Source organism: Meles meles, chromosome 2 (genome assembly GCF_922984935.1).
Source record: "Meles meles chromosome 2, mMelMel3.1 paternal haplotype, whole genome shotgun sequence".
Taxonomy (NCBI): Eukaryota; Metazoa; Chordata; class Mammalia; order Carnivora; family Mustelidae; genus Meles; species Meles meles.
The window spans coordinates 28058447-28073152 of NC_060067.1; the positions used below are offsets into that span (position 1 = coordinate 28058447).

General features: G+C 38.9%; 1 protein-coding gene across 13 annotated transcripts in view; it reads left to right on the plus strand.

Moving 5' to 3' along the window:
• FRYL (FRY like transcription coactivator) overlaps nt 1-14706 on the plus strand; it is a 259514-nt gene that overhangs the window by 211226 nt on the left and 33582 nt on the right. For all 13 annotated transcript variants that reach the window (XR_006816034.1, XM_045986638.1, XM_045986649.1 and 10 more), the window contains 6 exons: nt 265-359; nt 1415-2022; nt 2344-2441; nt 6329-6499; nt 9119-9259; nt 12728-12925. Coding sequence is in view for 12 of the 13 variants with exons in the window: in XM_045986638.1 (XP_045842594.1) it covers nt 265-359; nt 1415-2022; nt 2344-2441; nt 6329-6499; nt 9119-9259; nt 12728-12925 (1311 nt within the window). In the remaining variant the exon portion in view is untranslated. The remainder of the gene's footprint in view (nt 1-264; nt 360-1414; nt 2023-2343; nt 2442-6328; nt 6500-9118; nt 9260-12727; nt 12926-14706) is intronic.

Sequence of the window (14706 nt, forward strand, 5' to 3'; positions counted from 1 at the left end):
GATAGGTTTAATTTAGATGTGAGAGAAAGAAACAAAAGTGACTCCTATTTTTGGCCTGAGCAATTTGGGGTGAATTGTGCCATTATAACCATTAGTTTGATGAGTTTTCATCAGTTAACAAGATCATGTTGCTCAAGAGTTTAATCATTTTGTAATATCAGTGTTGAGTTTGTTCTAATTCTAAATCTCATCGGGAAGTCCGTTACAATATTTTTTCTTCCAGAGCATAATTAATGAAAATCTGCCCTTTTTTTCGCCCCCTAGGGATTTGTGATTGAGCTTCTTCTCACATTGGAATCTGCAATTGATACTTTGGCTGAAACCATGAAGCATTATGATCTTCTTTCTGCCCTTTCTCAGTAAGAATTTAAGCCAGACAAACTGTAGATTTGTAGGTAGAACTCCAATAGCTAAATATGTGCATGACTGTGACATTATATTATTATTATATTGGTGGTGAGAATACCAAACAACTCAGATGAATTACCAGTGGGAATGAGAGCCTCCGACAGGGAGGCCGTGTGCAAAGTCTTACAGAGCTGTAAGTGGCGGGGTGTTCTTCTGAGGTCCTAGTCAGAGATCTTTTTGCCACGACGGGGCATCAGCATCACCGCGCAGCTCCGTTCCTGCCACACCCAACGTCCCACTGCCCCGCACACAGCAGGCCAGCCCCGTCCCGGCTCACAGCAGCCACAGAATGTCCTCTCCCACTTTCTCTTCCTCGCAAATCCAAATTGGCTTACCCTTCAAGACCCATCTCACCACCTAGCCAAGCATTTTGAACTCCCCAAGGGCGATGTGAATTATTCCATTTTGGGGATCCTCCTGGGGTTTTCTTCAGAGTTTGATAACAGTAATTAACAAGCTATAAATGTTTACATCTCCCTGTCTCCCAACAGACTTCAGTATTCCTAGTGCTTTGCATGTTGCTGGCACCTATAAGCAGCATTCTGTCATTATTTTTATAAAATCAATGATAATTGGATGTGAGGGAGAAGGAGAGATCAAAAATAAATTTTTGAGCTTGATTTTTTGGGGGAAAGAGTGTGCATTGACAGAAATAAGGACTTGGGAACCATCAGGTCTGGGGATAAGACAAATGAGGTCTGCTTTGAACTAAATCCTAGAGCTGAAAGTTGCCAGTGATTATTGTGGCAGAATTTTTACTTCAAATCAAACGTCATCCAGCTCACGGGACACAGTCAGCCACCGCAGGAAAGATACTGTTGTACATTTTGCTTTCATATGGCGGAAAGAACCGAAATTTGAATAAGCGAAGTCAGATATACTCTAACATAATATTTCCTGATTAACAGTGCTTTTTCAGTGTTTTCAAGAGTAAAATTGAGCTAGCACAAGAAGTGATGATACATGCATTTATTTATCTTTTCTTTCTTTTTATTTTTTGGTCCAGAACCTCATACCATGACCCTATACTGGGAAACAAGTATGCAGCTAACAGGAAAAGCACTGGACAGCTCAATCTAAGCACAAGCCCCATTAATAGTAGCAGTTACTTGGGATACAACAGCAATGCAAGAAGTAACTCTCTGAGACTAAGTTTCATCGGTGACCGAAGAGGTGACCGGCGGCGGAGTAACACACTGGATATAATGGACGGACGGATAAACCATAGCAATAGTTTAGCAAGGACTAGAAGCCTCTCCTCTCTGAGAGAGAAGGGAATGTATGACGTGCAGTCCACTACTGAGCCTACCAACTTGATGGCCACCATATTTTGGATAGCAGCATCGTTACTAGAATCCGATTATGAGTACGAGTACCTCCTAGCGCTCAGGCTTCTGAACAAACTGCTTATCCACTTGCCTTTGGATAAATCGGAGAGTCGAGAGAAGATCGAAAACGTACAAAGCAAATTGAAATGGAATAACTTTCCAGGCCTTCAGCAGCTCTTCCTTAAGGGTTTTACCTCAGTCTCTACGCAAGAGATGACCGTGAACCTCCTCAGTAAACTCATCGCTGTCTCCAAACTCTCGCTGGTGGATCCTTCCCAGCTGTCAGGTGATGTTCATAGAGTTGCACCAGCTCTCTGCTTTTGAATGGAGTGACGTGTAAACTAATGTGTTTTGAAGTCCACTAATTTCCGCTTTTCCACACAGAGTCATGGGTTGATTTGTTTGCTTGTTTGTTTGAGTACGTGAGATAGCTTCAGTTCCTTGGTAAAAGCAAAACAAAAAAACCAAAAAAGATTGTAGAAGGTCAGGTGTTCCAAGAAATAAAGAGAAAATGGTTTCTGTGAACCATGAAGAAAATGCCTTTGGTTTTTAAAGTCATGTGCAATAAAATTGGTTATTGTTTGCTTTTTTTTTTTTGTTTTGATAGGCTTTCCTCTTAACATCCTTTGCTTATTGCCTCACTTAATCCAGCATTTTGACAGCCCAACTCAGTTTTGCAAAGAAACAGCTAGTCGAATAGCAAAGGTAAGCAAATGTTATGCTGACAGATAACGCTAAAGGGAAATTTTTCTGGAGTTTATCTTAAAGGGGGGAATCTCTGAAGTCTTTCTACTGTCACTTCCTCTGTGAGTTTCACGTCTAAATTTTTATTCTTTTCATGCATCTCAAGGCGTTTTACAGTAATGATGTAAGCTACCACTCTTCAAATCACAGTGAATAAAGTTATTTGTTTAGCGTAATGCTCCTCTGAGTCGAGTCTTTTTCTGCTCCGTTTCCCTACTTTTATCTTCTGCCTTTCTGTCAGTCTCCAGTTCATTCATTTGTTTTACCAGATACTTGCTGAGCACTGGGTTGGGTGCCAGAAATGCAGCAATAATCAAAGGAGACCGAATACTTGCCCCTGTGGGTCTTAGAGTAGGGGTGCAAGCAAGTAAATAGTCCCCTAGTGTCTGATAAGTGTGCAATGAAAGGACAGGTCTCCAGGGGCACAGAGAGCAAAAGTCTGCCTACCTGAAGGCTGAATAGGATTAATCAAAATAAGATCCCTGGATGAGAAACAAGGAGCAGAGTGAGGTTAGGTTTCCAGGCAGGACAAATTGCATGTGCAAAGGCCCTGAGAAGAAGAGGGCATAAGACACTCTGTGACTCCAAAAGTTCTCTCTCCCTTTACTTTTGCCCTTTTCCTTTTAACATTCTCTTCACCTCTCTTTGCTGGCCTCATTCTGTTCCTTATTTTCTTTCCTTCAAAGGTTTCTGAAACAGGAATGTACCAATTTTTAAATCATCCGTTAACATTTGTTTGAAAATGTTAGAGCTCTTAATCATAATTTTAAAGAAGAGTATGATTTTTATTAACTTTTTAATAATTTCAAGGACAATAAAGAACCTTGCCTTCTACTTAAACTTAATTCTTAATTTTCTTTCTTCTTCCTTTTTTTTCTGTCAATTATTGAGTCTTGGAAGAAGGGCTTTACAGACTGAAAATATAAGCAGTTATGAGAAGGTATTCTCTAAATTTACAAGCCTTGTATGTATGATAAGAAATCAGCTGAACTGGGGGAGATGAGTGAAGAACCGTAGAAAGAAGGTCATCTAGCTAAAGCAGGGGAAATTTGCAACAAAAGGGAATAAACAAGTGAAATTCTCTGAATGAGCTTTTTTATATAAGCAAATCTTTAAATAGCTACAGGTCATTTAACAAGTAGCACAACAGTAGATGGAAAGGGCAAGCACGCAGAAAGCCAAAGAGAGCACCTGCCTCTCCAGAGCCCGGATCCCAGCACGGGCAAGTGCAAAGTCATTTCTGAGCTGCCCTGGCCCAGTGAATCCCGTTAACAGCCTCACACACAGAATCCTTTTTGTTACCTTGAGAGATACTCGTTAATAAATGACAAGGTAATATTTATTAAGTATGCTGTTGAATCCCTCTCTGATTAAATTGCTAAATTAATAAATTAGATATGGAGAGATCTTTAACATAACCGTCTGAAAAGCACGCATTTAAAAAGAAGAGCCATTACTGTAGTTAGTGGAAACATATCTTAATTTTGAAAATGATTGCCTAAAAAAAACCCCAACAACATGTATTTGCATTAATGAGGTCTGAAAGTGATATAAAATAATAATTTTATTAAAATATTGTTCACTTTAATATTCTAATGACCTGTCATTAAAAGAATGTTGTAAACAAGTTCTCCTTTTTTTTGGTGAGAGGTAAGAAAGAACATATAAAGGGGAAAAAAGTAAATTGGCTTACTTTGGGATTTCAAAACATAAAAGCACCAGTCCTTTAATGAGGGAAGTAGGAGCTTTTAGAATGGCAGGGGATACTGTTGGAGACCCTCCTTCCGAATGCTGGCCCAAGCCAGGAGCCCAAAGCCTGGGCCGGCCCAAAGGCTGTGAAAGCACAGGAAACCGCCAGATACCTTTCTGTTTTTAAGAAACCAAACACGGCTTTCTATGAGTCATAAATTGTTTTTAAGTCTGTTTTCTTCCTGTTGAGTGGGACACAAAGGTTCCCTCTGTCTGCTTTCAGCAACCTGCAGGATATGAATTAAATTGATTCCTTAATTATCCTCTCACTTAAAACTGTTGAAAGTCATTTTCTGCCATTATGTGCTTCCTCATTATGCAAATATCCCTGGTTCTGTTTGTGCCTGTGGAGAGCACAGAACTTCAAAGTGAGGCAACACTTAGGACAAATATTGTCCTTTTAAGCTATTCATTATAGTAAAAATAGTATGCTGAAAATGTTTGCTTATAAGACATACTCTTCTGGGGTCATACTTTAACCCGGTCACTCAGAAATTCCAAAATTAAATCTAAGCCATTGTCTTTACAATTACACAGCATCTATTCCTAAGAATTTCCTCCTCTTCAACAACAGGTTTTTTAAAAAATCTTGCTTTTAAAAAAATACTTTTTAAGGACAGAAGAGTTCTTTAAGAATGACTTATTTTTCAGGAAAGAATGCTTTAATATTTTAAAGAACTTACTTTAAAATAGTAAGACGATTCCTAAAAAAATAATAAGTTGTGAAATTTGAAAATTATGTGATTTTTAAAAATAGTATGACTATTAGATTTTGAAATACAAATAAACATCAACAAAATTTTTTTTTCTTCCTACCCCATCTGTTTTATGGATAAAAGGGTAATGCACGACACTAGCTTCTTTTAACAGTCTTATAAAATAACTTCCAAGATACTGCTAGTAGTCCTCAGTCTCGCATGCCTCCCTGTTTCAGGCCTATCCAGTGATAACATCCACATGATGAGTCTAAGTAATAGTTACGTTCATCTGAAGGTTGAAAAGTACATTTTAAAAAGGTAATATTCTGCAGTTGACCTTGAACAACACAGTGGTTGGGGCGCACCAACCCCCTGCACTGCTGAAAATCGCATAAGACTTTTTACTCTCCCCAAACGTAATTGCTAATGTCCTGTTGACTGTAAGTCCTACTGATAATGTAAACAGGTCAGTTAACACACAGTTTGTATACTACTTGTATCATATACTGTATTCTTACAATAAAATAAGCTAGAGCATGGAAAATGTTACTACAAAAATCGTAAGAGAAAATACGCATACAGTCCTATCCTGTATTTATCAAAAAGAATCTGCATATAAGTGGACCCGCCCCCAGCCCCCGCCGTTGCTCAGGGGTCAAGGGTACTTGATTGAGGTTCTGTAATACTGGATCAGACAAACTCTAGGAAGTCTGCACATTTTGAGGTGGCCTTAACTTACTGGCCAAGGACCTTAAGAGTTTGCAGAGATTTCCACAAGAGCGATCTGGGGTCCGTCCTGCAGGCTCTGATGCACGGGGTCCTGCAGGATGGCCTGGAGAGGCAGAACTCAGGGTTTTATCAGAGCCCCACGGAAGTCCTTTGAATAGGTCACGCATGTGAGCACCTCTGCAGTTGACTGTCCTACTCAGAGAACCAGGGGAGCTTGAGACAAAAGCCTTTCTGCTCTGGCTCAGCGTCACTCAACCCCGTGGAGCCTGCCTGTTGCGTTAATGTGCACTGAACCAACCACGTAGGGATTTTACAAAACAAAACTCTTTACAAAACAGCTGCTAATGATATGTAGCATTTCCAAAACCACGTATGGGTTTTGCCAGAGGCAGCTTTACCAAGCGTCAGACTGACAAAAACAGAAGTCCTACTATTGAACCCCCATGGGAGTTCTCGACATCATAATCATCTTTCCATGTTACCCATAAGTTACTCTCTCAAGAATGCCTCTTGCTATTTTTCTCTCTTTTCTACTGTATTAAAATAAAATGCATTAAAGCTTCAACATCTACCTCTAAATTATTGAATAAACACGTTTAGTACGAAATCAAGTTTGAACTTTGAATTGGCTTTCTTTTAGGTGAGTGAAATTATTTCCTTTGGTTTTTTTAGGTGTGTGCAGAAGAAAAATGCCCAGCGCTTGTCAACCTGGCTCACATGATGAGCTTGTACAGTGCGCATACCTATTCCAGAGACTGTTCCAACTGGATCAACGTCGTATGTAGATATCTGCATGACTCCTTCTCAGATACTACGTTCAGTCTTGTGACTTACCTTGCAGAGGTAAATTTGCCAAAAGGAAAAAAAAAGTCCTTTTTAACTGTTCTGTGGCAAAATTTTCAAGAAGACTTAGTTCTAGAAGCAGTAGTGATACTAACAAATCTTGAAATTGTCTTTGAAAGTGAATATAGGTAACATCCTTTTTGAAAGGAAAATATGGGTAGTTCTCTTCAAGTAGAAAGAAAGTATAAAGTATACTGTCAAGTATAAGGGTTTTTTTTTTATTTTCATTTTCAGTGTGTATTTTCTCATCACTGTCCTTAAGTGACATAAAATTCAAAGTAATGTACATTTCACCTTTATTTCAAATTAAAAATGGGTTTTCAGTGGTCTTGATCCTAGAGAATGGTTATAATTTTTGCTTCTAAAAAAATTAGTTCCATTCTAGAATAATATAGCATGCAAAGGCTTTTTCTCCTGGCAAAGTTCTTATTTTAATGATACTTTTGCTTCCTGTTCTAAAATATGATTTGGGTGGCTAAAGATGGAATTATAAAAACACTAGCCCTACAACAACATAGAAAGTAAATATTTATTTGTTGAGGAACTAACTTCATCCCTAAAAAAGTAAATTATTGTTAGATACCCACAAAGAATCTCAAAAAGTCCTAGTTACTAAAAATGCTTGTCCGCTTATAATAAAAGGTACTTTCCTTTTTAAAACTTGACCTCTAGGGTGCCTGGGTGGCTCAGTGGGTTAAGCCTCTGCCTTCGGCTGAGGTCATGATCTCAGGGTCCTGGGATCGAGTCCCACATCGGGCTCTCTGCTCAGCAGGGAGCCTGCTTCCGCCCTCTTTCTCTCTCTCTGCCTGCCTCTCTGCCTACTTGTGATCTCTGTCAAATAAACAAAATCTTTAAAAAAACAAAACAAAACAAAACAAAAAAAATTGACCTCTAAAAATTAAATGTAAAACACTGTATCAGCTTAAAAGAAATTATTCATAACTCAGTAAACATTTTAAATATTGCTCATAACACTGTTAAGCTAGCTGTGTCACGGATGTTGACTTTAATAACATGCTTTAGGACTGGTGTGCATTTTGAAGGTGTTGCTTTTGATAGGTTTGCTACCATCAACCTTAGATTTAGGAGAGATTATGATGGGACAGGGGCACCGGACTGGCTCAGTCAGTGGAGCATGCAACTCCTGATCTCAGGGTTGTGAGTTCGAGCCCCACATTGGGGGGTGTAAAGAGTACTTTTTTAAAAAGAAAAAATCTTACTATGGACTCTGAAAAACAACCTGAGGGTTTTGAAGGGTCAGGGGTGGGAGGTTGGGGGAACAGGTGGTGGGTAATAGGGAGGGCACGTTTTGCATGGAGCACTGGGTGTTGTGCAAAAACAATGAATACTGTTAGGCTGAAAAAAATAAATAAAATGGAAAAAAAATAGATAAAAATAAATAAATAATTTAAAAAAAAATCTTAAATAACAACACAGAGAGAGCTGACAATGGGAACTATCTGTGTAGCAAGTTGTTAACCTGAATAAATTCAAGTCTCTAGCTAGATTTATCTTGTACCTACACCTTTAGTACAAGAGCCAACACAAAACCAAGGCTAACTTCTTCAGCCTGTTCCTTCATTGGCTTTGAAATCAAACTCCTTAGATCAGCTTCCCATTGGTGTGGCCATGAAGCTCACCACTAACGTAGCCCTAGTTCTCCCATCCCGGGGTCATGGAATCTGGAGCTGGGACAGGACAGCCTGTGTGTACCACATATTGTGACTGGTTTTCACTCTGTAGAGAGAATGCTTTGCCCCAGATGTTACCCTCAGTAGTGTAAGTTATCCTTGTTTTATTATTATTATTATTAATTCTGAAATCATTACTGACAACAGTACTGAAACCAGTTACATAAACAATAAGAAGTTTAGATAGTATGATCACTTTTTTTTAAAGATTTTATTTGAGAGAGAGTGAGCACGACCAGGGGTGGGTGGTGAAGGGCAGAGGCAAAGGGAGAAGCTGACTCCCCAGCAGAGCAGGGAGCCTGACATGGGGCTCGATCCCAGGACCCTGAAATCATGATTGGAGCCGAAGGCAGACACAACCAACTGAGCCACCCAGGAATCACGTGATTATTTTATTATTTTTAAAAAAATCTTATGGACATTGGGGAAGGTATGTGCTATGGTGACTGCTGTGAATTGTGTAAACCTGGCGATTCACACACCTGTACCCCTGGGGCTAATAATACATTATATGTTAATTTAAAAATTAAAAATTAAAAAAAAATCATGGCTCAGAGGTTAAGAAACTTGTCCAAGATCACATAGCTGATAGGTGCCTGGTATGAATGGTTTGGAGGTACGTATTCTTTGGTGATGGTGGTATAGTGATTTTTTTCTTAACCTAGAATAAATGGTGGTCAACTTAAATTAGTTAAGGAAATGAAAAAAAAAAACTAAGATTAAAATGAAAAGTAATTATTGATCCTTTCTCAACCAAGAACAAGTAACAGTAACAGACATTATCTTTTACCTTTATTATATATTAGTTTCTGGATTTCTCATCTAACCATAAAATCATGGATTAAATCTATTGTGTTTTCAATGTCATAAATACAAATATTGAATTTTCCTTAACCTAATGAAAGTATCCTTTTTAATACTATTTTAGCTGTTAGAAAAAGGATTGTCCAGCATGCAGCAATCATTACTACAGATCATCTATAGTCTTTTGAGTCACATTGACCTCTCTGCTGCCCCAGTCAAGCAGTTTAATCTGGAAATCATAAAGATTATTGGCAAATATGTACAGGTGAGTGACCACAAGATTTATGTACAGAATTATACATTGCAAAACCGTTTATAATCATAAAAAACTCCTTTAAGGGTCAAAGAGTAGAGAAGTAGGTTAGTCTGTAAGTCATGTTTCCAGGAATATTTACAACATGGGAAAGATGTTCTTAATGTAAGTGACAACAAGCAAAATCTGAATGGTAGGATTGGCATGGCTCCTGGTTTTGCTGAATCAGTCTGTGAATATACATTTCAGTAATGACTGGACAGAATGTGCACTGATGGCAGCTCTCGTCACCTCTGGACAGTACACTTGTGACTCTTCTGGGCCTTCCTGCTACTCACCAGGTTCTACATAGTAAACAAATACTACTTTCAGAAACAGAAGAGCTCTTTGTAGAGTCTGTGTTTTAGACTTGCTTTCTGTGTCTGATCCAGGGAGCCCAGATATATACAATGTAGGAAATCAACCTTGGTGTAATGTAAATGTTGACAAGCCAGTCTGGTCTGCACTGAATTTCACCTTTGAGTTACCTGTTAAGAAAGGCCTTGCTGAGCAGATCAGTATTGTGGATACAACTTATCAAAGAGAAAAACTCTCTTAAGAGCCTTAACAAATTAATATTTTGTTTCTACTCCAGTTATATTGCATTCGCTAAAGCAAAATTTACAAATGGAAATAACTTGGCTAGCAATGAGTTTTGTCGTGGCCCATATCTGAAAGTAATAAAACTGTGTTGGTTTCCATTATTCTGTTAGGTAATCCAAATTCTTTTTATATTCCCCTGATGGTCAGTGAATGCAAATATTCAAAAAGCATAAGATTCCTTGGTGACCCTGTTTATCTTCTCTATCTTCTCTCTCAGTGAGTAATGTTTCACCAAATAACAATTACATATTTTTTTCGAAAGCACATTTCTCCTTTCTTCTTAAGGCGACAAGAAATTAACTCATCAGATACTTGCTGGGTCTCCCACAGAGACACATACCACATTGAACTACTAATTTATAAAGTGTAGATGCATTTTTTTTTTTTTTTTAATGTTCAGAACCACAGGCTCACTTGTCCACTGGGCAAGCGAGAGATCATAAGAGGGCATAGATTTCTGACCAAGTGAATGGCACCACTTGGCTTTCCCTAATGGCTGCCATGTTGGAGGACAGGTCCAGTGTGGCAAGAACATATAACTTTTGTAGAGAAGCTAGAAATGTGGGTTTTTCTCTAAAATCTCCAATTTCAAAATGTTGACCCAAATTTCTTAAATTTTATATGAATCCAGGTCATATTTAGCTGATGGGCCATCACAGTTAGTGACTTCTGCTTTGTTCAGACATTAAACATTTCACAGAATGGAACGCCTCCTGATAATCTTTTTTATATTTCAAGCACAACTACCAGTATAATTTATAGAAACATCCTTGAAGAAGTTTTAACTTTTTACAGTGTCCAGAGCTTCTAATTATTTCTGTCAGAAAAAAATGTCATAACTTGGTTAAATATAAACTACTTGTTTTTTGTTGTTGTTTGTTTGTTTTTTTTACAGTGACGTATGTGCTTAAAATGTCACAATATCTATGTGGACGTTTTTATAATTATCAAATATTTTGTGCTTTAGGCATCCTCATACCAAGATGTTATTAAATAAATTGGATTGTTACTGTTTTAGTGACATTTTCCCCTCAGAATGGTCAACCGGGACACAGTATGTAGAGCACAGGTTGAGGTGTAATTTTCGGACCATAAGTCAGAAAAAAAAAAAAAAAAGCAGTTTTTTAACGTGTATGCTTTTCAATAGATGATTTAAAAAATATTATAAATTCTTTATTAGAAGTGATTCTTCTTTGGGCGCCTGAGTGGCTCAGTTGGTAAAGCGTCCAAATCTGAGAGCGAGCCCTGTGTGGGACTCCATGCTGGGTGTGGAGCCTGCTCGAGAGTCTCTCTCTCTCTCCCCCCCCCACCCCGCCCCAACTTGCACATGCACACTGTTGCTGAAAAAAAAGAAAAGAGAAAAAGAAAATGAAAAAAAAGAAATTGATTCTTCTTCTTCTCTACAAGTATCTCTTGTAAATCATTTTTAAATTATGTTGGTAGAAACACACAAAACTAAAAGCAGAAAAATAACTCAAAGACCTTAATAACTCCAATAACTTGGCCTCTTTATAGCCCCACGGGCCAATCAGAAGACGACACAGCCACAAATGTAGGGGAAGAACTCACCCTATACAACTCGGTAACCCCTGAGAACATCACTTTAGCTGTAATGATCAATCAAAATTAGAAATCATACTGATCCTACCATTCAGATTTGGGCTTGGGCCATCAAGAAAAATCTAATTTTTTTTTTAGTTTTTTAAAAATTTTTTATATCTGAAAAAGAAAATATGCATTAAAAATCATCTCCATGTCCTCATATCAGGGAGATCATATGATAGTTGTCTTTCTCCGATTGACTTATTTCACTAAGCATGCAACATGGGGGGGTAGGGGGATAGGAGAAGAATAAATGAAACAAGATGGGATTGGGAGGGAGACAAACCATAAATGACTCTTAATCTCACAAAACAAACTGGGGGTTGCTGGGGGGAGGTGGGATTGGGAGAGGGGGAGGGGGCTATGGACATTGGGGAGGGGAGGCGAACCATAAGAGACTATGGACTCTGAAAAACAACCTGAGGGTTTTGAAGGGTCAGGGGTGGGAGGTTGGGGGAACAGGTGGTGGGTGATGGGGAGGGCACGTTTTGCATGGAGCACTGGGTGTTGTGCAAAAAGAATGAATACTGTTACGCTGAAAAAAAAATAAATAAATAGAAAACATAAACTAACATCAGAGCCACTATAAAAAAAAAAAAAAAAAAAAAAAAAATCATCTCCAAGGGGCGCCTGGGTGGCTCAGTGGTTTAAGCCTCTGCCTTCTGCTCAGGTCATGATCCCAGGGTCCTGGGATCGAGTCCCGCATCTGGCTCTCTGCTTGGCGGGGAGCCTGCTTCCTCCTCTCTCTCTCTCTCTCTCTCTGCTTGCCTCTCTGCCTACTTGTGATCTCTCTCTGTCAAATAAATAAATAAAATCTTTAAAAATAATAATAATAAAAAATAAATAAAAATCATCTCCAAGACTTTAAATATTTTAAGTTTGGAGTCTTAAAGCCATACCTTCATGCATCTAGAAAGTTCATATATATACAACCCCTTTGTTTACCACTACGGTTAGATTACTACATAGACTTTCTAAATTAATATTTACAAGTGCAAGGTATTCTGAGTTGATAGCATTATGTATATGATGTCTCATAAATCTGACAGGAGAAAATAATTTCCTTACCTGTTGTAACTCAGACCCTCTGTTAAAGGACCTTAAAGTCAAAATGAATGGTTTATAAAAAGTTTTTGTAAAAACAGTATTTTCATTGCTTACAGTGTCCACTCAATTTTTGTTCTTAGTTAAATATGTATTTGTAACTTTCATATGCCTGTTATTTTTTTAAACCAGAGTCCTTACTGGAAGGAAGCCCTTAACATATTAAAACTGGTGGTGTCTCGCTCTGCAAGTCTTGTTGTACCCAATGATATACCCAAGACCTATGGAGGAGATCTAGGTTCTCCTGAAATTTCCTTCACCAAGATTTTTAATAATGTCTCTAAGGAGTTGCCTGGGAAAACCTTAGATTTTCATTTTGATATCTCTGAGGTAAGGTGCTCTTATTAGAAATGCTCGTTTGTTCATTTATTCGCCCATTCAATAGTGGGAAACGACAGGTGCTGTGAAAATGGGGAGAGGGTGGGGAAAAGCCCTGTCATTAGGGGAAAAGCCCTGTCATTAGGGGAGGCCTACAGACTCTTGGGAAAATGGGTGAGTAAACATTGTGAGAAGTGCTTTGGTTGGAAGTCAGAAGTACTGTAGGAAGATACAGCATGTACCTCTAACCTGATCTGCGTGTTGAAGCACGAAGTAGGCCTTGACAGGTGTATATGGGAGTTTGGGGAGGGAAGATTAATGCAAGAAAGAGCAGCATGTATGAATGAAGCCTTGTAAGTGCGAGAAGCATGGTATTCTGGAAATTTCGGCACAGACTTTAGAGAATGGAGGTGTAGAGTAGGATGGGAGGTGAAGCCGAAAGCACAGGAAGGGGCGAGATCATAAGGACCTTGTATGCATCATAACAAGATGGTTTTATCTTGAAGCAGTAGAAGCTCTTAAAGAATTTGTAACTGGAGTGGAAATAGTAGGATTTGCATTTTGGGAAATTCACTCTGGCAACAGAATGGAAGGAGAGTGGAGGAGAGGGAAGTCAATAAGGAATCTGTTAGAATAATTAAAAAATAATGTTGGGGGTGCCTGGGTGGCTCAGTGGGTTAAAGCCTCTGCCTTCAGCTCAGGTCATGATCTCAGGGTCCTGGGATCGAGCCCTGCATCGGGCTCTCTGCTCAGCAGGGAGCCTGCTCGCTCCTCTCTCTCTGCCTGCCTCTCTGCCTAGTTGTGATCTCTATCTGTCAAATAAATAAATATAATCTTAAAAAAATAATAATGTTGGAATGTCTCTAGGAAATTGCCAAGGAAATGAAGAGGGTCGGGCTGGTTTTCAGAAAGCCTAAGGAAGTCCTAAATGGGATTTCCTGGGAAGGAGAGGAGGTGTACTAAGTAAGGAAGAGGCATCAAGGACAGTCGCTTTGCCAGCGAGATGAGTGTTGGTGCCGTTCAGAGAGAGTGAGAAGGCAAGGAGAACAGATCTTAGCTGAAGGGGAGGGTGATGAGGTCAGTCTTGGCTAAACCAACTCTGACACTAAGACACATAAGCTGCCTAGTAGGCAATTAGATTTTAAGATCTGAAGTTTTGGAAGAAAACTTGGATGGAAGTAATCATGTAGGATCTTCAGTGACAGTTAAAACTGTGAAAGGAAAAATAAAACTAAAATAAACTAAGACCCAAGAAGCCCAATACTTTAAACAGAGACGCAGGGCCCAGTGCAGAAGGGAAACTGGGCCCTTTATTAGGTCACATATTTAACACAAATCTCACATAAAAAATTTTGATCCTTGTTGGGAACCCCCAATTTTTTTCCCAGCACCGGAACCCATTCTTATTGGCCTTGGAGCCATGAAAATCATCTTTTAGAAGCCAAAGAAGGAATTTTTCAAGAAGGACGTTACTGAACAAGAATTGTAAGGAAGTTGAGAATGATTTTTTTTTTTTTTTAAAAAGGAAGATCCAGGGGTGCCTGGGTGGCTCAGTTTTTAAGCATCTGCCTTCCACTCAGGTCATGGTCCCAGGGTCCTGGAATCAAGCCCCGCATTGGGCTCCCTGCTCTGTGGGAAGCCTGTTTCTTCCTCTCCCACTCCCTCTTCTTGTGTTCCCTCTTTCGCTGTGTCTCTCTGTCTCTCTCTGTCAAATGGATAAATAAAATCTTTAAAAAAAAAAAAAAGATCTGATTGGTTTTATATCAATCAGGATCACAGAGATTAAAAAAAAT